General features: G+C 48.6%; 2 protein-coding genes across 7 annotated transcripts in view; one reads left to right on the forward strand and one right to left on the reverse strand.

Moving 5' to 3' along the window:
* Nucleotides 1-415: 415 nt before the first annotated feature.
* On the forward strand, nt 416-8,728 carry etnk2 (ethanolamine kinase 2). Its single transcript, XM_068711844.1, has 9 exons — nt 416-783; nt 3,789-3,926; nt 4,013-4,134; nt 6,195-6,335; nt 7,437-7,579; nt 7,771-7,854; nt 7,929-8,089; nt 8,208-8,281; nt 8,626-8,728. Exons 1-9 carry the CDS (start codon nt 637-639, stop codon nt 8,696-8,698), a joined length of 1,083 nt encoding a protein of 360 aa, XP_068567945.1. The 5' UTR covers nt 416-636; the 3' UTR covers nt 8,699-8,728.
* A 7,949-nt stretch (nt 8,729-16,677) lies between these two features.
* Nucleotides 16,678-24,825, reverse strand: part of sox13 (SRY-box transcription factor 13) — a 32,955-nt gene continuing 24,807 nt past the window's right edge. The window contains exons 6-14 of one of the 6 annotated variants that reach the window (XM_068711841.1): nt 24,160-24,228; nt 23,950-24,061; nt 22,517-22,590; nt 21,618-21,783; nt 20,952-21,070; nt 19,128-19,206; nt 18,542-18,727; nt 17,811-18,027; nt 16,678-16,975 (exon numbers count right to left, since the gene is read on the reverse strand). In XM_068711841.1, the coding sequence (XP_068567942.1) occupies nt 16,678-16,975; nt 17,811-18,027; nt 18,542-18,727; nt 19,128-19,206; nt 20,952-21,070; nt 21,618-21,783; nt 22,517-22,590; nt 23,950-24,061; nt 24,160-24,228 (1,320 nt within the window). Of the gene's footprint in view, nt 16,976-17,810; nt 18,028-18,541; nt 18,728-19,127; nt 19,207-20,951; nt 21,071-21,617; nt 21,784-22,516; nt 22,594-23,949; nt 24,065-24,159; nt 24,229-24,825 lie in introns of all 6 variants that reach the window. The other 5 variants (XM_068711843.1, XM_068711840.1, XM_068711839.1 and 2 more) reach the window with 5 other exon arrangements.

Here is a 24,825-nt window from a genome sequence, read left to right on the forward strand (position 1 = left end):
TCTCTAGCACACTTTGACCCTGTAGACCTGTATATCCTGGTTATTCTACGATGGCATCATAGTATTATTATACTATGTAGTACCTGTAGTACCTTCTGTTCTAAACACACTTTGACCTGAAGCGCTGTCCTCACATGAACATACCTCGAGACTGAAATTATTAGTCAAAATTAAAATAATAAACTAAAGTAAAGTTGGTAAAGTCTAGTCCGCATGCGTCAGTTATGATTTACGTGACTTCTTTTGGTTATAAAGTGACGTCCAGCAGCGTGTCACGCCTCTTTGTATTCGGCTGATCTCGGGCTCCACTCGGACACGCTCGGAGAAAGTGGGCGTGTCCGCGGCTGTGGCGCGTCTCAACTGGCGGTACAATCGGATGATCCCGGGCGGGCGGAGCCAAGTAGGAGGAGGAAACGGTGCAGTTGGCTGAAGAAAACCGCCGACGAGCATCCCGTTCACCGGCAGTTTGACGGCACATCTTCTCCGCTTCAGATCCACCGTCGAGCGGACACACTTCTCACGGAAACACGTCGTTTATTAAGCGACTTCACACACCGAGCAGCACGCGCATGCAGCGGTTTCTACGCGTATCTGTGACAGGCTCGGAGATTAACGGTGTCGGTACGCGGCTGCAGGATGGAGACGCAGATACATGTGCCCGTCGGCTCGCCGGTCATTAGAAAAATCCCCATTTTCGTGGACGAACACAACGTGACGGAGGGAGCGATGAAGCTCATCAAAGAGCTGAGACCGGCGTGGGACACGAGCGACGTCAAGACCAAGGTAACGTTATCCGCTAAGCTAGCTGTGCTAGGCTAGCTCTAGAGTGACAGCTCCGCAGCATCACGGAGCCGAGCTACCGGGGCAGCCGGGGGGGGGGGGGGGGGGGCGTGGACACGTTACCCACCGGCCGTGTCTTCATTACGTCCACTACCGACACACCGACACCCACACACCCCCTACACGAGACACGAAGACTCGTGTTTTATACACGGAGGAAGTTTACGCGAGCGGCGTGACGTCAGCAGGTGAGTTACCTGAGAGGACGGAGACGCGTCACAGGCCGCTCTACACGTCCAAAGTGAACCATACGTGTCGCCAAATATAGCACGGAGGCCGTGTCACGGCCGGCTTAGTGTCGGTGTGGAGCCGGTGGCGTGATGCTGTGGTTCGTGTTGAGAGACCCGGAGGAGCAGACGCACCTGAACGAGGCTCTACCGGTACACGGACTACCGGTACACGGTCTACCGGTACACGGTCTACCGACGGTCAGCCGGGCTGCTTCACGAGCCTCTTCTCTCTCGTGCGTTAATCCAGGGCGGATGAAAATGTTGGTCCAGTATTACACATAAACAGGATCATGTAAACAGCAGTGAGGTGGGGCAGAACTAATACCTAGTCGGGCTGTACCAGTACTTTAATACTTGATGAAGTATCATGTTGTAGTATTCATGTGTTCTCAGTGGTGGGAGCGTAGAGGAGGTGGTCTAGATGACAGGACAGGTGTTCATATAGTTTTTATATATATATATATATATATATATATATATATATATATGTATATAGTATATTGTGTAGGATCCATTAGTTATGTCTGTGTGTGGAGGTCATTTGTGGGCACAGGTGCAACAGACAGCTGATGATGCATGAATGACGGGAGCTCACACACACACACACACACACACACACACACACACACACACACACACACACACACACACACACACCAGAGAGACACACACACACACCAGAGAGACACACACACACACACACACCAGGAAGACAAGTCAGTTATCACGTCATCATCTGTAAACCAGAACCCTAGTTAAACAGAACCCTGGTTAAACAGAACCCTAGTTAAACCAGAACCCTGGTTAAACAGAACCCTGGTTAACCAGAACCCTAGTTAAACAGAACCCTCACTTAAAGGTGAAGAGATGTAATCTGTTTATTGAAGGGAGTAAGAAACACGATCTTCTCCTGCTCACAGCCCAGTGGCTGGAATTACTCACTATAATGTAATATAATATAATGTGTATATATATATATATATATATATATATATATATATATATATATTATATTACTTATAATGAAATCTTGAGTAATTGTTGCAGATGTTCATCAAATTGCATTTAATTAATTAAATCAAATTAAGTCGTGCTTCATACTAGAGACTGGTGTAATATGTAGAAATGTGATAAACATAAGGGAGTCATTTAAATGGTGGATAACAGATCTTAACAGAAGATCCAAATCTTATCAAAGAACATATTAACCCGCGGGTTCATTCTGCAGAACTGTCAGTCTAATATTAAAGAGCGTCATCAGTTTATGTCCAGCGTGTAACTGTGTAATAAAACACACACACACACTCACTCACTCACTCACTCACTCACACTTTGAATAGTGGATTATTCCATTATTGTTTCCTTCGCTGGTTTACATTTTGAGTTGCAGCCACTCTGAAAGCAACGTCTCTCATCACATCACGCATGAGCAACACTAGTGAACGGTTGCTCAACAACAACTCGTCCCTGAAGTTATTCAGGGAAAGTGAAATGCATAATTGATCCCTCGTAAAATGATCAAGTGACTGGTGTGTCGTGGCCAGGTCAAAGGTCAAAGTCTTCAGTGCGACGACACCATTTACCGCCGTTAATCTCCGGTGTCAGGGTTCAAACACCGTCGACCACACACACACACACACACACACACACACACACACACACACACACACACACACACACACACACACACACACACACACACACACACCTCGTGACGGTGTTCACCTCCACCCCTCCAGGCCAGACCAGCAGCCCCGTCCTCCAGGTCTCTGCAGACCTCCATACGGAGTTTAGCAGCTGCACGACTGGCAACGTACTCGCTAACGAGGTCACGGCAGGAAAGTGAGTTTTGTGAGATTGATGGTTGAGTTTTGGCAGGATGTTCTCGAGCAGCGGGTTGGTTGTTTAGATGGAGAGCAGCAGGGCAGAAACACCTGATCACCCACCCACCCACCCACCACCACCACCACCTGGGCAGGAAGACTGTTTCACCATGAAAGCAACTCTCTCCACACAGGACAAGAACGCAGCAGAGCAGCAGTGTCCTCTTTCAGCGTTCTCACGCTGAAGGCCCGCTGATCCTCCTCCTCAGCCGCTCGCTCACCAGGAGAAGCAGAAACAAAGCGGTGAATGTTTGCCTCTGTCTGGGTCAAGCTTACCGCTGTCCGTCGACCGGCCTTAGCGGCGCATTGTGTGGCGGGAGGAGGGATCACGTCCGGCGGTGGCAGAGGGCGTGTACGCTCGGGTGTGTGCGGTCATAACCGGGATGCCTGCGCGCCCATCTTTGTGGTCAGCCATGTGTGGAATGCCAGATATGTGCGAGTGAGCGTCTGGGCCGGGGGGGGGCGGGGGGCGGCGTGTATGTTGTTATTGTGCTCTGCAGTGGGATGATGGACCGGCCTGAAGGGATGTTGTCCCTCGGGTTCTTGATGGCCCAGCTTTACACACACAGGGCTTTTTTTTTTTTGCTTGCTTTTCATTTTGGAACGAGGCGTCGGACTTAACTTGTTGACCCGCTGGAGCAACACCCGACACCGCCCTGCACACCGGTCGAGAGGTTCTGCCGGCGGTCGGCGGGGGGGGGGATTGGATGTCCGCGCTGCGTTCAACAGTACAGTAATGTACCGTATATATCATTAGGACATTAATATATAGTTTGTAACAAGTGTTGTGCAGTCAGAGGTCGGGGTCTTCTTCTCACGTCTGTTCTTCCTCCAGCTCTTCACCGAAGGAACCACCAACAAGCTCGTGGGCTGCTACGTAGAGGACAGTCCGGAGGACGTGGTCCTGGTCCGGGTATACGGGCACAAGACCGAGCTGATTGTGGACCGAGACAACGAGCTCAAGAGCTTCCAGGTAGAGCGAGGGGTCGCTCTCTTCCTGTGAATGAACAAGGCCTGGGATGGTTTCTCCCGTCTGACTCTCTTCATGTTCTCCTCTAGGTGCTCCATGCTAACGGCTGCGCTCCTCGCCTCTACTGCACCTTTCAGAACGGCATCTGCTACGAGTTCATGCAGGGGGACGCTCTCGGGACGCAGGACGTCAGGGATCCTTCCTTGCTCAGGTCGGGGACACGGTAGAGCCGCGGGACCGCTCCGGGTTTAGACCGTAGAATTGTTGTTGTGCTCAGAATCCCACATAGACACAAACTAGGACGCCGTGCGAGTCTCACTCAAAGACAGAGACAGAGACAGGTCTGGAAGCAGAGGAGTGTCTCTCGTCACTCTGTTACTGCATTAGTTATCGTAACGTGCTCAAAGCGATCGATGCTACCGCTTAATGTACCTAATGTGGTCACACACCTTGTCCTGGTGTTAAACACTCTGATGTGTTACACGATGCGCTGGCTGACTCTTTCCAGGAGATTCTTTATACCTTTATAACTGTAGACTACAGTAGACTGCAGACTACTGTAGACTGCAGACTACAGTAGACTGCAGACTGTATACTGCAGACTGTAGACTGCAGACTACAGACTGTAGACTGTAGACTGCAGACTACTGTAGACTGCAGACTGTATACTGCAGACTGTAGACTGTAGACTACAGACTGCAGACTACTGTAGACTGTAGACTGCAGACTGTATACTGCAGACTGTAGACTACAGACTGTAGACTGTAGACTACAGACTGCAGACTACTATAGACTGTAGACTGCAGACTGTATACTGCAGACTGTAGACTGCAGACTACAGACTGCAGACTGTAGACTACAGACTGCAGACTACTGTAGACTGTAGACTGCAGACTGCAGACTGTAGACTGTAGACTGCAGACTGTAGACTGTAGACTGCAGACTGTAGACTACAGACTGTAGACTGCAGACTACTGTAGACTGCAGACTGTAGACTACAGACTGTAGACTGTAGACTACAGACTGCAGACTACTATAGACTGTAGACTACAGACTGCAGACTACTATAGACTGTAGACTGCAGACTGTATACTGCAGACTGTAGACTGCAGACTACAGACTGCAGACTGTAGACTACAGACTGCAGACTACTGTAGACTGTAGACTGCAGACTGCAGACTGTAGACTGTAGACTGCAGACTGTAGACTGTAGACTGCAGACTGTAGACTACAGACTGTAGACTGCAGACTACTGTAGACTGCAGACTGTAGACTACAGACTGTAGACTGCAGACTACAGACTGCAGACTGTAGACTACAGACTGCAGACTACTGTAGACTGTAGACTGCAGACTGCAGACTGTAGACTGCAGACTGTAGACTGTAGACTGTAGACTGCAGACTACTGTAGACTGCAGACTGTATACTGCAGACTGTAGACTGCAGACTGCAGACTACAGACTGTAGACTGCAGACTACTGCAGACTGTAGACTGCAGACTGTAGACTGCAGACTGCAGACTGTATACTGTAGACTGTAGACTGCAGACTGTATACTGCAGACTGCAGACTGTATACTGCAGACTGTAGACTGCAGACTGCAGACTGCAGACTGTAAACTACAGACTGTAGACTGCAGACTGTAGACTGCAGACTGCAGACTGTAGACTGTAGACTGCAGACTGTAGACTGTAGACTGCAGACTGTAGACTACAGACTGTAGACTACAGACTGTAGACTGCAGACTACTGTAGACTGCAGACTGTAGACTACAGACTGTAGACTGTAGACTACAGACTGCAGACTACTATAGACTGTAGACTGCAGACTGTATACTGCAGACTGTAGACTGCAGACTACAGACTGCAGACTGTAGACTACAGACTGCAGACTACTGTAGACTGTAGACTGCAGACTGCAGACTGTAGACTGTAGACTGCAGACTGTAGACTACAGACTGTAGACTGCAGACTACTGTAGACTGCAGACTGTATACTGCAGACTGTAGACTGCAGACTGCAGACTACAGACTGTAGACTGCAGACTACTGTAGACTGTAGACTGCAGACTGTAGACTGCAGACTGCAGACTGTATACTGTAGACTGTAGACTGCAGACTGTATACTGCAGACTGCAGACTGTATACTGCAGACTGTAGACTGCAGACTGCAGACTGCAGACTGTAAACTACAGACTGTAGACTGCAGACTGTAGACTGCAGACTGCAGACTGCAGCCACGCCCTTAACCGTGTGACCCTCGTTTCCTCTCAGACTGATCTCCGGGGAGATGGCTCGTATCCACGCCATCCACGCTCACAACGGCTGCATCCCCAAACCCAACCTCTGGATCAAGATGAGGAAATACTTCTCCCTCGTGGCCACCGAGTTCACCGACCAGGCGTCCAACGTCAGGTGAGATCCAGCTCACCTGTATAAATACAGAGTGATGCAGATAAACAGTCATTTAAATTCAGGTGTAAGTAGTCTTCACTTCAATGACCGTTGTGCACCGATCGTTTGGGCTTCTGGGTCTCATCAGATTTGACTTTATTGTTCTATAAGAACAAGCAGAACCTTTATGGTTCTGATTAGCACCTTATATTTGTAGTCGCGTTGTATCGTTGGCTGTATTAAACCTCCATTCTCATTTACATATTTATTTTATCTCGTGTCATGAACACTTCATAAGTCATAAATCCAGGTTAATGAGGACGCTACCTAACCCGTCTCTGTAGTTATGTCCTCATACACAACATGTGATTCATGATCTATGTCGATGATTATCATCCTGTTAATAACTACTAGATCCTCCAGTGTGAGGCTGGTGCGTTCAGTAGACCTTTGGTCTGTGAGGAAGAGGAGTTCAGCTGAAGAGGTGCAGCGTTTCCTGAACCTGTCCGGCTGACGTCTCTGTTCTGATGGATAGATTAAGTCCAGGCTTATGTAACTGTAACAATAATAGCCGCCTGGATTAGGGAGTCTGAGGCATGCGGCGGGCCGGCAGATGTTTGCTCAGCTCGGCGTGTCGGGTCACCGCACTCTCCTCCTTGGTTACTCAGGCAGCCGGCGGGTCCCGGTCCCGGTCCCGGTCATTTTACCATGAACCGGCAGAGAGCTGCGTGATACGGAAACACGCCTCCCAACCCGTCAGGCTGACTTTGGATTAAGACCCATAAGCCCATTACGGTCAGCACCGGGGTCTCTGGTCGGCTGAGACGCTGACTCGCCTACTTAACCCTTTCTGCACTAGTCCGTGAGGCGCTTTAACCGTGACCACAGGTGAGCTGTGTCACAGGTGAGCTGTGTGAACGTTCCTCAAGATGATGAACCTCAGGTCACACCTTTATAGTCTGAGACACGGCAGCGGTGGTGGTTCCTCTGTAACCCGTGTGTGTGTGTGTGTGTGTGTGTGTGTGTGTGTGTGTGTGTGTGTGTGTGTGTGTGTGTGTGTGTGTGTGTGTGTGTGTGTGTGTGTGTGTGTGTGTGTGTGTGTGTGTGTGTGTGTGTGTCCAGGATCCAGCAGGAGGTTCCCAGTAAGGCGGTGCTGGAGCAGGAGATGGCGTGGATGAAGGAGCACCTCTCCACTCTGGGTTCCCCCGTGGTGCTCTGCCACAACGACCTGCTCTGCAAGAACATCATCCACAACGAGAAAGAGGGTAGGGGTCTCAGGGTCTCCTGGGGGGACACACACACACCCCCACAGGGTCAAATAAGGTTTTACTGTTCATGGTGGCCCGCAGGACGTTAACCAGCGACACCGAGCCTTTCCCTGAATGTCTCCGGTCTGTTTGTCAGAATGTTAGTGACCCCCCCATTAACCTGGTTTCATCCTCTCGTCGTCTCTCAGGTCACGTCCGCTTCATCGACTACGAGTACTCCAGCTACAACTACCAGGCCTTCGACATCGGAAACCACTTCAATGAATTCGCAGGTTGGTTGAGACCTCGGCGTGATTTCTTCTGTTACCGTTGTGTCCTCATCCCGCGTGTCCTTGTGCTCGCTCAGGAATGGCGGAGCTGGACTACGGGCTGTACCCCAGTCGGGAGATGCAGATGGACTGGCTCAGGGTCTACCTGCAGGACTACAAACTGTTCACCAAGAAGACCGGAGAGGTCAGCCCACGAGAGCTGGAGACGCTCTACGTGCAGGTCAACAAGTTCGCTCTGGTGAGGACACACACACACACTCACTCACTCACTCACTCACTCACTCACTCACTCACTCACTCACTCACTCACTCACTCACTCACACACTCATGATCTCTGATTCATGTCTCTCTCAAGGCTTCTCATTTCTTCTGGGGCTTCTGGGCGCTCATCCAGGCCAAATACTCCACCATCGACTTTGACTTCCTAGGGTAAGTGTGTGTGTGTGTGTGTGTGTGTGTGTGTGTGTGTGTGTGTGTGTGTGTGTGTGTGTGTGTGTGTGTGTGTGTGTGTGTGTGTGTGTGTGAGAGAGTGAGACAGGTTGGACTGAGTGTTTGAAAGGGATCCGTCCATGTGGGTCAAATGAAGCATTATGAAAGCAAGGTCTCATTTCTTTTGTGAGCCTCCATACCTCTTAACACTTCCTGTCCTCAGTCTGGTACCACACCCAGCAGGGAGTCCTCCTGTAGTGGTTCACCTCCCAATGCCCCCCCCCCTCACTGAGAGAAGGCAGACTATATACAGTATATCTATCTCTCTGCTCTTCTGTCCTCAGGTACGCCGTGCTGCGTTTCAACCGCTACTTCGAGACCAAACCGGCGGCCGTGTCTCTGCAGATCCCAGAGTGAGACGGACAGAAGGGGGGGGGGGGGGGGGGGGGGGGGTGCGGCGGGTTGTGTTTTTTTAACGCTGGGAACTCTTCTCCACGAGGGCGAGCTGCCGACGGACCGCCGCCCGCTCTGCTCCGGCATCCTGCTTTAGTTTTGTTTTCTGCCCTGAGCGGCGGCCGCTCCTTCATCGCTCACTCGGCTCCTCGTCCGCCGGGTCCGAACCGGAACGATGAGGCTCCGTGTGTGAAAGTGTGTGTTTGTGTGTCTTAATGTTCTCCGGTGATTCCCCGGCGTCTGGCGTTCCCTCTTCGGTGCGACTGAACGAGGCGTTGGTGAAATGTTCCACAACGCCAGTAATGAAGGTGAAAGAGGGACGAGGCGCCGGCAGAGGAGTCTGCTGCAGAGGAGAGCTTGTTAGAGCGTTCCACCTGAGGCTCCTCCCATTGGTCCTCCTCCTGCCTGCACCTGTCATGCTAACTGCTCGTAGCTGCAGTTTTTCTGCACTTCACTTCCCAGAAATCACCTGTTCATCAAACACTGGGGGGGTGCGCCTTTCCTCTTCATACATATCCGTCTTATTTCTTGAGCTTCTGTCGCTTCCTCTTTAGTTCCTGTAGCTGCTGCTGGTAGAATGTGAAGCAGACCTTTGTGTGCTAGCAGAGGAGGAGGAGGAGGAGGAGCAGGAGCAGAGGAGGAGGCCTCTCTGTTTATGGGGGATTATGAGGTCTGCGTCACTGTTGTGTTGTAGCAATCGGTGCTAGAGATGTAGCTGAATGTGTGTTTATTTGTTGGTGTGAAGACGGATTGTCCCAGGTGAAACTCTCTCACGGCGGTGACACGAGGCAGAGAGGAGAGCATTCTGGGTAAGGAGAGAGGAGTGTTGACGTCACTCTGAACTCTGTGTGTTTCCACCTGCTTGACTTTTATGGTTACAGTGAATCGCTCCGTTTAACTTTCCATGTGGACGTTCCAGACCTCTTGGAAAATCACCACCTCCGTCACCCCCCACACACACACACACACACACACACACACACACACACACACACACACACACACACACACACACACACCACCCTTCCTCCCTCTCCTCCTCCCCCCCCCCCCCCGTCTGTCAGTGAGGCAGTAGCCTCTGCTCCTCTGCTCCTCTGTTCAGTTAAACACCAGAGGCTGCTCTCATGTTCTGGACTCACATTGTGATCCAGAACCACACGTTTCTGGTCAGATCAGCTTCTTACTGTCATCATATCAACTTTCACTCTGACTCACCAACGTGACCTCGTCTCAGCAGACGGTTCTTTAATGTAACATGTGGTTACCCTGGTTACCGTGGTCCTCTAACTTAAGCTGAGGAGGCAGCGCCATGTGACTCAGTGATGTCATTGGTCTAAAGAATAACCCCCCCCCCCCCCCCCCCCCTCCTCCTCCTCCTCCTTATCATCTGGCCTTCACTTGCATCACACTTTCTGATGGTCCACAGTCCTTATTGGACTCTTCACCTCTTCCTCCATGCTGGCCTCCAGTAAAAGGGGGCATGTCCTCTCTCTCTCACACACACACACACACACACACACACACACACACACACTTTGTGGGATGTCCGTCCCCTCGGACCCCCAGCAGGGGGACACACTGAGCCCTGACCTTTGTCCTCCGCTGCAGGTCTCATGTAACAGACGCTCAATAATTTACAGAGACTAACTGATGCTTTACGGTCAGAACTGAACGGGTTCCAGAGTCCCGTAGAGGACTACGGGTCTCACATCAGTGGTCACCGTAGAGTGATCCAGAGGCCTTGTGTTAGTGGACTCAGGAGTAATCTGATTACGTTTTCAGACAAAAGACAAATTGGTGAACTTGCTGCTTGAACGCACAACTCTCAAACCCTCAAACCCTGAAACCCTGGTAGGGATTCAGGCCGGATCAGTTTACACTCCATCACTTAATGACTGACCCTGAGAGGAGCTCCAGCTGTTGACGGTTGGTTCTGTTGATTTAACTAAATGAACTCACATTCCACACAGAACTGAGGTTGTCCCTAAAGCGCTGGCCTCCTTTAGAAGTGGGTTGATGTCTAGTGGGGGAGGTGACAATGAGCCGGTCCAGTGAAGTCGCTGAAGTCTGAAGACCATGAATGCATCGAGGTTGACGTGTTGATTGATGTCCTCCTCCTCTGTCCTCTCGTGGACTTTTAAAGACCTTTTAACGTTTATTTATTGCATCGTTGCATTTTACACCTTATTCTGTTGTTGTTGCTCTTTTCTAACCGTACCGAACGGTAACGCTTCAGAGGGGTGTGTGTGTGTGTGTGTGTGTGTGTGTGTGTGTGTGTGTGTGTGTGTGTGTGTGTGTGTGTGTGTGTGTGTGTGTGTGTGTGTGTGTGTGTGTGTGTGTGTGTGTGTGTGTGTGTTCTTTTGTAAAGCTCTCGGCTCGCAGGATGTAAATACTGTAGAACTACTGTGAAACGCTTCCTGTACAGCGATGCTTCACACCGGTGGAGAGTTATTTAACAGTCGTCAGTAAATATTTCATCAAGATGTATAGAATAATAAATGAATGAATACAAAGGGTCTGTGTGCTTTTCATTGGTCCGCTCTCAAACAACAACAATCTTTTCACTTCCTGTTGGCGTCTCCGGGTCAGCTGACCTGCTGCCTCGGCCTTAAGGGAGGAAGGAAGCAAGGAAGGAGGGAAGAGGAAACTTGTGCTGGGGGACGTCCTGCCAACACACACACACACACACACACACACACACACACACACACACACACACACACACACAGGCCAGTATGGTGATGACTCTTGACTTCATCTGTGCTCTATTTCCTCTCATCATCATCATCACTTTATATTTAATACTCTGTTTATATCTGTTGGCTGCCATTCAAGAAACACAAGAAGGAAGAAATACAAAAATATTCATCCATGAGGAGAGGAGAGGAGAGGACAGGGATGATTGAGTCATTGTTAAGAGAATAGATGTTTCCTGTTTCCTGGTGCTCTCTAACGGGTTGATACCTCCTGTCTTTGCTTTTCCGGTCTCGTCGTCGGAGTCGATGGTTTGACCAGATCGGCTGAAATAACGTTTATGTTGAAGACATTTTACCATTTTGTCCTACGACATAAAGTGCTTCAGTGAGATTTAAGTGTCTTTATAAGGCTGAAGGAGATCATCACCCTGATCTGTTCGACTACAGTTTAGTTTAGTTTAGTTTAGTGGTGACGTCATGTCTCTGATCGTGGATCGTTCTTTATAGCCTGATGTTTGTATTTATAGTTATTGCATTCATGCCAGGTTGGCCTACAGAAACACATCATTATAAAGATAAAGGTACAGAAACACATCATTATAAAGATAAAGGTACAGAAACACATCATTATAAAGATGAAGGTACAGAAACACATTATAAAGATAAAGGTACTAATGCACAGCCGTCTTTAACCTTTTAAAAACGAGGCCTATTTGCAGGCCTCAGCTCGAATAAAGATAAGAAATACCTAATTAATTGTATAAAAAAAAACAAAAAAAAAAAAAACTTTTTTTATATATTTTTGAGATGAGAAAAATCATGGAACTATCAGAATACATGTTACTGGTTCACATAAGATAAGGATGGAACACAGCAGAACTTGGAAAACTCAAAAGCTCGATCTTGAAAAACAGCACTTTTAGGGTATTGTTTTTTGGAAAGTATGGGTATCCAAGACTTTTAATATGCTGGGCTCTTAGAACAACTGATATAGGCTCTATATACACAGCTATACATAGATACAGTGAAACATTTATGAAATATAGAGCATTTCAAATTAGAAAACTGATCAAATACTCCAAGATTTGAATAAAAAAGTATTTTTAAAATTCAAAAACACTCTATATCACTTCTATGTATCACTCATGATGTTCATTGAATCAATAGACCGAAGATTGGACCTTTTTTGAGTGTTTTAAGCTCTTTCTATGCCCTTTTTAGTTATTTAGTTTAAGGTCAAATCCTGCTTCGACTCTCTGTTCAGGGCTGTATCTCAGCCCCCCCTTCTCCGATTTTCACCATTGAGACATCCTTCGAACCGTAGGAGCCAATAGAATTGCCTGGAATTGAAAGCTAGATGATTGACAGCACTATTAGCCAATAAAGCTCAAAAAGGTCCAGCTCTGAAATCTGATTTGCTGAGCTTCCAACCCTCCCAAGAATCCGAGGAGTGTCGGAGAGACACGAATCGAACGGATTCACACGGAGCACCAGCAGCTGGACAAACATGCGTTGGAAGTACGGAGATATTCCATTTTTTCGCTGAGATTCGACCAAAAGTAAGTACAATATTCGATGAAAGCTGTGTGACTTTTTGTGTTCGAAGCTGAATATCTCTGCGATGGTTTACCGGGGAGAGAAATGGAAACTATGTCCGTAATCTCCGTCAGGCGCTCGTGCTTTTTCATGCTGCATGTTCGTAGGTAGCACGTTGCTAACGGAGTGTAGCAGCCTTTTTCTCCGGTCTGTCCCAGTCATATCGAGTATGATTTATGATATTTTGTTATTTGTTTGCTTGGCTGATGGGAGATGTGTTTGTCTCATGTAGAAGTGACCTAGTTCATGTTGTTCCCAGGACGCTGAGGTTTCTGCAGAACTATAACATCACTATATTCGTTCTTCGTGGGTTCTCTGCCAGTTACTTTTAACACAAAACTCTCTAAGTTTTGATGTACTCTGCGTCCAAATGGGGGACCCTCGGGTGTATCTGGTTTAATGATAAACTCATTGTTTATTCAAACTTGAGGATCTATTTCTGCTGAATTAATGTCTTTAATGAGCGAGAGAACAACGGTAGTCAAAGTGTATGCATGGTCCAATCGTCTTCCATTCATTTGTACTGCTGTGAAGAACCATCAGGACCTGAGGCCCACGTCTCCGAGCTGCACCACGCTGTGGACCCCGAGAGGAAACCAGGAGGACTGACGCCAGCTTACTTTAGGAATGCATTAGTAAGTTATTTTTTCTTTGCCAAACTGAAGGAGTTGTGAACTGATTTTACCGGTCACCATATTAGTTTGGCGTGTTAGCGCGCTAACAATTAGAGCAAACCACCAGGTTAGTAGTGTGTGTCTGTAGCATCACGATTTATTAACTCCTCCCTCCACAACACAGGTGTAACTAATCAACACCAACCACAGCTGTGATTCGTCAGGTCCAGGGGGCGGAGCCGTAATTAGCGTTATTAGTCACAGGTGTGCTTGGCAAGTTAAGAACACTTCTTCAAATGTTGCGTGTTGATTTACGAAGACTTTTCTAATGTGATTAATCAGTTCACACGAGATGCTGACTTAGATTGAGATGTGAGGAAAACACACCGTGAACGGTACGTCGTCTGATATGAGTTTAATGAATCACTGAACCAGAGGCCTGTGGTGAGACACACTCATACTTATAAAATAAAAAATAAAAATTCATACCACACACAATTAGCACAACCAATTTATTGTCTTTCAAGAAAAAAACAACAACACAAAACTCTGAAAACATAGAGAAACGTACACCTTTAAATTACACAGGCTCTTATAAACAAAATAAAGTCTCTTTCTATATTTACATCAGCAGGGCAACGACAGGTGACTCCTCAGCATGTCTCCGCTAAAATAAGATAAACATTTCTCCTCTGATATTCATCTCTGTGCACAAAAGCCGCCATCTTTGCTCTACACAGCCCTGACCCTGATTGTTTAGGATGTCTGAAACGTGTCGTTTTAAACGCCATTTTGATTTGTCACCATTGCAGTTAGCTAAAGGCGGATCGACCCCAGTGGTACTTCGGTGCGCTAAGTGTTTGTTAAACGGTCGTATTGGTCGATATGGTTATTGAGTGATGAGAACAAAGACACCAAAACTACCCATTTGCTCAGAAGGCTAATAGCAACAAGCTATGTATTCTTTAGCTAATAGTAACATGCTATTAGCTAAAACTACTACTACTTCTTGCTATGAAAGAATGTAGCTTATGCTAAGTGCTAACATGGAGCCTAATATCCCTAGCGAGCTAAATCGTTAGCACGGAGCACCATAGCCAACAATGTACTGAGGACCAGAGCCCTTTAAAGAGAGAATCACCTCCGTTGACTCCGGCGGACATTTTTATTTATCTTTTTACAGCAATCAATAGTTCCCTGAAGTTAGCAGCGTATGCTAGCAGCGCCGTAGAGTTGCAGCGGAGTGATGGACCTTTAACAGTAAATTAGTAGGTTCAGAGAATGTCTACTGATAACAGATTAAGCTAATGATTAAGCTAACACTGGATAAAGTTAGCAACACGTAACGGTAAACGAGGAAAGATGAATTACTATGAATTGTAACTTCAGTGTTCTTAATGTGTGGTGAGAGGGATAACAGCTTCTACACATTCTTGTTTTTTGCACAATAGGGCGATTTAAATATTGATATTGAATATTACTATATTGAACTACTTGAGGTCTGGTGAGTCACGTGATGATCGAGCGTTTTGAACGTTCGTTGACGGGACTCTCTCTTTAAAGGGCTCTGCTGAGGACAAGTGGATGATTTTGGTTTCTGTGTCCTCATGAAGTTCCCTTCACTCTGCTTTCACTTTGCACTGTGACCAGCTCATAACCACTGACTGACGGTGACACGTGACATGTGACACGTGACACGTGACCGTCTCCGTTAGATGTATGACGAACGGAAAATAACAGATGAATTAACATCAGAGAGTGAACATCTTGGAACGCGGTGCGCTAGTACCAAGAACATGATCCTGAACATGTTATCTTAATAACTGAATATGATGGATGTGAATATTTTCTGCAGTGCGGCGGGAAGCTGCATCTCAAGAGCGGCAAAAAAAACAAAACGAAAAAATCAATTGGATACACGAATAGGAGGTGCTCAACACGACAATCAAGTAACACTCAAAGTATCAAACACAGAGGTATAAAAACAGGATGTGACCCGATGAGACACATCAGCAGACACAGCTCAACGGGGGGGTGAGGACCACGAAGAGGACGACGAAGAGGAGGGTGGATTCACTGTACACTGACCGGGACTTCAAACGTACAGAAATTATTTCATGGTGTGATTGTGAGCCGTTGGGCTGCAGTGAGAGATCCTCCCTGTTACTAACGTGTTTCTGAAGGTACTCCTCTGTAGTACTTCAAAACACCCAGACTGTCCCTTTAAAGAGACACTCTCATCTCTAAAACGTTCCAGAGTTCTACCGGTTCAGTTCTACTCGTCGTGAGGAAGAACTACGTGAAAACAGCTGTTTGGCGTCTTCTGTGGCTCGGTCCGAAAAATGACCCCGATGATGTCATCAGGGGGTCATCTCGCTGGAGAGATTACAAACCTATACTAGAACAATATGAGCTGGAAACATGGGCGTAAGAAGCAGCACGGCAGGAAGGGAGGGTCTATTGTAACACGGTGTAACGTTGCATTGTGGGAAGTTTTCTGGAGCTTTAACCGTACTGGGGTCTAGAAGTCTGAGTTCAACTTGACCGTTCTTTCGTTAATCATAGCCCTAGAGTGGTAGAACTTGACAAGTTCCATTAAAGAAAGAAAAGCAGACAGGAGCCGTCCTCCTCTGGGGGTGTTCATGTAGTAATGACCGGCCTTCACCAGCAGGGGGCGGTACTGACATACTGACAAACAGCTCAGAACAGGGAACGCTAGAAGCATGAGGGATTAAACCATAAGAACCTTCTACGTTCTGAGTTCTAAAGCAAAGCAACTGGTGAAATGTCTATGAAGGGAAATGAGAGTGTGTGTGTGTGTGTGTGTGTGTGTGTGTGTGTGTGTGTGTGTGTGTGTGTGTGCGTGTGCGTGGGGCAGCGTTTCATTGAAAACAACTAATGTACAACACATCTCTTCACTTTGTCCTGACAGAGGGGAGGTTTTCTCATTAACTCCATCTCTCCCCCCCGACCGTCCTCCATCTTTCTCCTCTGACCGTCAATCAACTAAGGGCACCTCCCCCCCTCCCCCACAGCTTCAGTCCGTCAGGAGCACCAGCTCCCCCTCGCTCCTCTCCCCCCCGTCGCTCTCCTCTCCTTCGCTGTAGGGAGGGCGCTCCCTCTCCCTCTCCCTCTCCCTCTCCCTCTCCCTCTCTCGGGGCAGGGAGGTGGGCGTGGCCTGGCCCTCGACCCGACGCAGCGGGGGGGGCACCTGCGGCAGGTAGTGCTCCAGCAGCGCGGGGTGAAAGGGCACGGACGCCACCGAGACCGAGCCGGCGCCGCCCGGGTACTGGCCCTCGCTGTGGGAGTAGTGGAGCGGCTGTGGTTCCGTTTGACTGGAGAGACGGGAAGGAACAGGAGAACAGTGAGACGATGATCAGTCACCTGATGGAGGTTAAAGGTCAAAGCAAAGGTGAAGCACTTTTAGCTTGGATGGACATCAGTACAAAATACAACAAAACACAACAAAACACAACAAACTCATGTACAAAACAAGTTAAATCTGACTCCCATGGTGCATTTCAGCAGGAAACGGGTTCTGGGTCAATGTTTGGATGAATCAGTAACCGTGGTACCCTGTATGGAGCTGAGGCTCATGGGTAATGTTTGGACCCGTGCCAAACTACAAAACAAAGGTCAAAACATGAATCTATATATTCTTTACTTTATCCGTGGCAGTAAGTAACACCGAGGGTATCACTCTGTGTAAGTCTGCTACGCCTCAGAAAGTAGACGCACGCACGCACGCACGCACGCACGCACGCACGCACGCACGCACGCACGCACGCACGCACACTCACTAGAAATGAAAATATAATGGTCTTTCAACTATTGAATGAAAAGCGATCAGAGAGGAAGGCTGAGGCCGTCGTGACATTCTGATATTGACGTTTTATTTCTTCAGTGGATCTGTGACGCAAAGCGAAAAACACTCAGAACCAACAGCTCCACTTCCAACTCCTCCAGCTTAACTAGCTGGAGGAGTTGGCGGGGAACAATGGCGAGGGATGCTATTCATCGGCAAGGACAAAAAAACCACAGCACAGCTGCGGTATCAATACTCCACTTTTGTTTGTGTCTCGGAGAATAGCAGCAGAGCTCTGGGAGCGCCGGCATTGTCTGCGATGTGTGGAGGTGCAGAGAAGACTCCTTCAATGGACGTTCATCTACCTGTGCGTGTAGGTCGCCCTCTGCTCCTGCCGGCGGTTCTTCATCATGGCCTTGTACTCGCCCACCCGCAGCCTCCGCCCCTCCACGATGCAGGTCCGCTTGGGCCGGGGCTTGTACTTGTAGTCCGGGTAGCGCTCCAGATGCTGCCGGCTCAGCCTCGCCTGCTCCTCGTAGTAGGGCTGCTTCTCCTGGTTGGACATGCCCTTCCACCGGGAGCCTGAGGACCAGGACGCATTCACACACTCATTCAAACTGATATCAATAATATCTATATTATAATATATATATATCATATAATATCTAGTCTAGGCCATCGTAGCGTTCTGATATTGTGGGGATATGGATGGAGGTGAGGATGTGGATCTGTAGGTCGACATGAGGTATTCAAATAGTAACTAGGATACATTAGTAGTTAAATAGATTCATGGTTTATTTTTGTCTGTGTCCGTTTGAAGGGTGGTTGCTCCCAACGACAAGCTCTCCACAACACTGGGATGGAAATGTTTGGTCCAAGGAAAGGGATTCAGGCCAGTGTGTGTGTGTGTGTGTGTGTGTGTGTGTGTGTGTGTGTGTGTGTGTGTGTGTGTGTGTGTGTGTGTGTGTGTGTGTGTGTGTGTGTGTGTGTGTGTGTGTGTGTGTGTGGGACAAGCAGGTGGCTGTTGGTGCCCTCCCACATGCGAGGCAGCGTCTCAGAATAGAGGCACCCACCCTTAACCCCGTGCAAGGCTCACCCAAGATCTTGCTGATGGAGGAGTTGTGCATGTCGGGGAAGGCCTGCAGGATCCTCCTGCGCTCGTCCTTGGCCCACACCATGAAGGCGTTCATGGGTCTCTTGATGTGGCCCGAGGAGGGAGGGGGCCGGACCTCCACGTAGCTGCCTTGACCCGAGATGGGCAGGGCCCCTACCAGAAAGAGGGCTGCAGTCAGTGCCCAACAGAAAGTCAATTGAAATAGCACGGAAGTAACTACGTCAGTAAGTAACTAGGTCACTAAGTAACTACGTCAGTAAGTAACTAGGTCACTAAGTAACTATGTTAGTAAGTAACTAGGTCACTAAGTAACTGTTAGTAAGTAACTACGTCAGTAAGTAACTAGGTCACTAAGTAACTATGTTAGTAAGTAACTACGTCAGTAAGTAACTAGGTCACTAAGTAACTATGTTAGTAAGTAACTACGTCAGTAAGTAACTAGGTCACTAAGTAACTATGTTAGTACATATTTGATAGATTATGGTGCATCATTAAACACGTGATCATGGTCCCCCCTGAAGGAGGAAGAAGGTCCTCGTTATGAACAGGCTCCTCTGGGGACACCTACCCTCGGAGTCACTGCTGAGGTGGTCCTCGACCCGCTCGGAGTGACAGACTCTGTCGCTGCGAGGAGAATCTTTGTACTCCTGAAGACACACAGAACAGAGACAGATGAAGTCACACACATGTTCACACTCCGGAACAAAGAGGAGATCTGAACTAGAAACGATCACCCGCGTGTTCGAGGGGCGTGTCCAAAGCTGTCCGACGCGCATGCGTGTGTGTGTGTGTGTGTGTGTGTGTGTGTGTGTGTGTGTGTGTGTGTGTGTGTGTGTGTGTGTGTGTGTGTGTGTGTGTGTGTGTGTGTGTGTGTGTGTGTGTTTCACAGAATGCTATTTAAGGTAAAGAAGCCGCCGGCTCACCGTATCAGCTGCTGTTTAAATGCAGAGCTGTAAATGCAAAGGAAGGAAAAGACAACGCTACGGAGGGAAGGAAGAATGGTGTTTATTGTTTGAGGGAGGAGAGGTGAAGGGAATGTAAACTACCCCCCCCCCCCCCCCGGTGATTGATCCCTCATTCGGTGGAGTGTAATACCAAAATAGGTCAGTCACCGGTGTTGGTGTTAGAGCGGCGGCGGAGGCGAGATGGAGCGGATAATGGAGCGGAGGAGGAGCAGTACAGTGTGGACAAAGAGACAGAGGGCAGGTGGCTCAGTCAAAGCCACACTGAGGCCTTTGTGGTGATTGTGAGACAGCTGCCGCTCCACGACGAGGCTCAGGCCGAAGCTCCAGCCACCTCCAGGAACGACGAAGCAGGAGAACAACACAAAGCGGGAGCAGACGGGTTGTCTTTAGATACAACATGTATTGAGATCTACACCAGATGCACCGTTTTGCTGCACACTGAAGTCGTGTTCTGTACTTTTTCCACCGTCGCACACGGCTGCACTCGCACAAAGAGGAGGAGCAGTGGATGGTCTCTGACAGGGACCCTGAATCAAAGCCCCTTTTCACCTACTAATAATAGAAACAACAGACACACAACGTCTTTGTGTTTATTCTCCAGAAGGCAACCCTCAGATAACAGAGCCGCCACAATGTGCTTCTGTGCGGTTTCCCTACAGCCGGGACTGACTCTGTAACCCTAAACCCGAGTCTGACCCGATCGGACCCCCGACGTCAGTCACAGTTAGACAAACTCCAGCCAATCACATCCAGGTCTGATCCTCTGGCCTGTCCTGTACGGTCGTTACGTAGTCTAACCATTCTGAGGTTCTGTGGTGAAACCACAGAACCTCCACAGCTTCACTCTCACAGCGCTGCTTCTGACACTCATTCCAATGTTATCAGAGAGCTGAATGGAACTTATTTGTGGTCATTAGTACCAGTGAGATGCTTCACACGGACCAAACCGCACTACGTTATGAGAGTGACATGACACCACTCGGTTAGGCTTTGGTTTAGGATTAGAGTGTTAGTGACGCAACTTAAGTCTGTAAACAACCTGAAATAAGACGTTGTGGTTTCAGGCGGGACACCGTCTCCGTCTCCTGGATGAACGTCCTGTGGGGGGGGGTTCTCCGCGGCCACTAGAGGTCGGTTTCATCTTGTTGTGTTTTCATTAGTGATCAACCACAGTAACAGATAATAACTTCTGAACCGACTTATGAGGCTGATAACAGTTGAAGCGGGGCAGTGATCTGTGTGGTACCGGCTCAGCACCAGACGGCAGACGGACCCCGCTAGCTGCTGACTGACGGACACACTGGAGCATTTAGCAGCTAAAAGACGTTTCCGTCATCGTGGTCTCGGTGACGCGGTGTCTGGAGCTCTTTGAACACGACCCGTGTGACTGTGCGCGTGTGGACTTTGCGGTCGGGTCGTCGTCTCACCATCTTCCCGTCTCTCTCTCTCTCCCGGTCCCTCTCTCGCCCCGCGGTGCCGTGGCCCCTCAGGAGCTGCTGGGCGTCGTGGATGGCCTGGGTGACCACGTCTCCGTCTCCGAGGAAGCCTGAAGACAAACACGGTGAACCTGTTTAAAGTGAGGTCAACCTCAACTCCTGCCCTGCTGGGTCACTGCGGTGGCAGTGAGCTGCACCCTCCTGTGTGTCTACTGATCCAGACTGGCTATTGGTGCTAACGCTAACTTCCCTTCTCCTCACCTCTTTATGGACACATGATGTTTTAAAGGGGAACGCCTCCTGAATTAAGAATCACAGTCAGTTATTTACAGGGCCTCGGAAAGTTCAGTCAACATTGATGAACATGAGCTACTCTCTCTCTCTCTCTCTGTCTCTCTGTGTCTCTCTGTCTCTCTCTCTCTCTCTGTCTCTCTGTCTCTCTCTCTCTCTGTCTCTGTGTCTCTCTCTCTTGAATTTGGGAGAGCGAGAGAGAGAGAGAGACGGGGACCCACTCTTAAAAACATCGCTCAGAGCACCACTAGTAGCATGAAGGAGACCCTGTTACTGTGACAAACCACAAACACAAAGGGTGTCTGAGGAGCCCCCCCACCCCCCCCTTTGGGATCACAAACCCTCCCAGGACTCATGGTGACTCACTGAGGGCGGACCGTGGCGGGCTGTGGGACACCTCTCTCTGCAGATCTCTGGGCCTGTAGGCACCGTGCAGCGCCAGCGACCCCAGCTCCATGCTCTGTGGACTCGGGGTTTTCCCCAGGTCCAGCCCCTTCGGCTTGGAGGTCAGGTTCAAGGGCTGACTGGCTTCCTAAAACACACACACACACACACACACACACACACACACACACACACACACACACACACACACACACACACACACACACAGCGAGAGCAGGTGAGCAGGGGCGGGGCCACTGATGCACATTTCCAGCGCGACCGCAAAGGGCGAGGGATTCCGGTTATGCACGGCAGAGTTGGCATGTCGGAGCGCATCTGTCACACCTTTGTGGCGTCGCTGGTCTTTTGTCTCCGTGTTCACCTCATCCTCTCTTCCCTTTTGTTTATCTAAGCTGTGTTAGTCTACCTCTGCTTGAGAACCAGTCGTGCAAACACAGTTCACACACACACACACACACACACACACACACACACACACACACACACACACACACACACACACACACACTAAGCAGAGGGTGTGGTGTATTCAAAAAGCCTTTTCAGCCTCCCAAATACCAGAGTAGTGCATTATCTGTTTAATCCGGAGGGAATCACTTTCTTTAACATCCCTTAACACACACACACACACACACACACACACACACACACACACACACACACACACACACACACACACACACACACACAGCTACAGTAGATACACACTGTGTACATTAAATAAACACACTGCCATAGCTTGCATTGTGTATGTATAATGTAGGCGTGTGCATTACGACTGTTTGAATTCAAAGGATATGTAAAACAGGTTTGTCACGCTGAGATAAACACACAACACGTCTCCTGCAGCGCTACGGTACCTGTCGGAAGGAACCACCGCTCCTCTTGACGGGGGTGGGGTGAGGGTTCTGCAGCAGCTGCATGGGATAGTCCACTGCTGTGGAAAAGGTAAAATTATGTGTATGAAAAACATGAACACTTAATAAAATACGGGTGTGGTTACTCCAGAACACAGAGCTTAGTGACTGTTAGCAGCTAACGGTTAGTTAGCCGCTCCTCTTGAGGGGGTGGGGTGAGTGAGGCTAGCTAACGGTAAACACTTTAGAAAAAGGAAACGTATGAACGACATGCCACTTTCAGTTCTCAAATTCACTAAAGGATTGAGCCGCTTTTGCAACCACTACACCTGAGAGAAAAAGAAAGCGTGTGAGTGAAGGTGAAACGCATTCAGAGCTGCTGGGCTATGTGAGAGTATTTAAATGAGGAAATACACAGACATGTGTCCTCTTCTAAACAAAGCTGAAGCAGTCAAACTCACACAGAACATCACTTCTTCCATCTCCTCGAATATTCACAATCAGTGGTAAATCATTCTGGAAGCGTTTTCCAGGTAGGATGAACAGAACAGCGTAGTTCAGGATGAGACTAGAGTTGAGCTACGATACATTGGAACAAATTACACGTCGGTTCTCTTTCATCAAGTTAAATGCAAATGAGGAAACTAATAAAAGTAACCGAATGAAAGGAAACGGTTCCCTTCTTCCCTCAAATGTCTGTCTGTAGCTGACCTCCAGCACACAATCCAACGGTCCTTCAACAACCTTCTACATTCATCTGAACCGAACATTTTGAAGCACTCACTCACGCGCTTCATGAAAGCAAATGAATGGCGATCCTTAAATTGCGCCGACCCTGTTTTAGAGACTGGCCTCGTGTCTTTTGGGTTTGAAAAGACGGAGAGAGACGAAGGTCACTGAGCGGCACTCTGAGCGGGACTCTGAGCGGCACCCTCTGCAGCCGGATAACCGTACAAGCCAGCGTTTGAAAGCTGCCATCGCTGAAGAATCACCTTTCCATCTCGGTCAAAGTGGGCCTTGAGCTGAAGTGTTTCACGTTGAAGTCTCTCCTCACAAACACGTGAGGTGAAGACATGGAGTGGGTGTCGTTAGGATTCTATCAACACCGGCGCTCTTATCGACTCGGGTCCTGATCAATACTCTTATTGGTTCTTTTTGATTGAATAGTGAGAATAAAGGACAGTGAATTAATAAAGAATCGACATTGCTTCATTGTTCTTGTATGTAAACAAATAGAAGATCCAAAATCATTATAATACCCGAGATAAGTGATCAGCTTTCACGGATGAGACTATTCTCATGATCTGCTGGACACACAGTCCAGAGCATTTCTGCTCATTATGTTCTGTGTGTCGGCCAGATGTTTTCAGAGATCGCTGCTTTGTGTAATAACTACGTATTAATGTACATCAGATTGAATTTCTTTGACGACTGACCTGGCTTGCAGGGGATCGGCTGCAGCGGCAGGGTCATCTGGGAGTCGGAGGCGACGGCGAGGGACTGGGCGTTGTGGTGGAACGCCGGGATCATCACGTAGGGCATGTTCACCTGCTGGGACGAGGAGCACAGACACATGACGGTTATTCTCCTCTCGCTGCGACGACTCGCTCATGTGAAGAACCCGTGGAGGTCAGAGGGCAGCTGACCTGGATCTGCTGCTGAAGCAGGTTGATCTTGTGCTGCTGCTGGATCAGCTGCTGCTGCTGCTTGGCGATCTGAGAACACCAGACGTGGTCATTGTCATGTGTGCGCATGCACGTACACGCACGCACACGCACACGCACGCACATGCACGCACATGCACGCACGTACATGCATGTACATGCATGTGCACGCACATGCACGCACGTACATGCATGTGCACGTACATGCACGTGCACGTACATGCACATGCACGTGCACGTACATGCACGTGCACGTGGTAAACAGACACGAGTGCACACGGTTGGGGCTTCATTCGACCTGAACCCCCACCGAGTGCACTTCACTGCAGAATGTATGAATATCTAAAAACATTGATACTGAAACGACAATTCAAACATATTGAGAAGGGCCGGATTGCATTGTGGGTAATGTAGGCGCAGGGTTTTGATAAGAAAGAAAGATACATGGAATACAAAAACAATATCTCTGGTTCCGCTGCATTGATTTTGCTCCTTTTTTGACAATGTTATAGAAGTGCAAAGATAAATTGGTGGCACCATTCAGACTGCAAGAAGCACTAGTACTCGGCATCAATGGCAGGATGAGGGACGATACTATCCTTCTAACATTACTGACTACATTAATACATTAAAGTCATGTAAAAATCT

This window comes from Cebidichthys violaceus, unplaced genomic scaffold (genome assembly GCF_023349555.1).
Source record: "Cebidichthys violaceus isolate CVI_PGR_0920_01 unplaced genomic scaffold, fCebVio1.0.p SCAF_17, whole genome shotgun sequence".
Classification (NCBI taxonomy): domain Eukaryota; kingdom Metazoa; phylum Chordata; class Actinopteri; order Perciformes; family Stichaeidae; genus Cebidichthys; species Cebidichthys violaceus.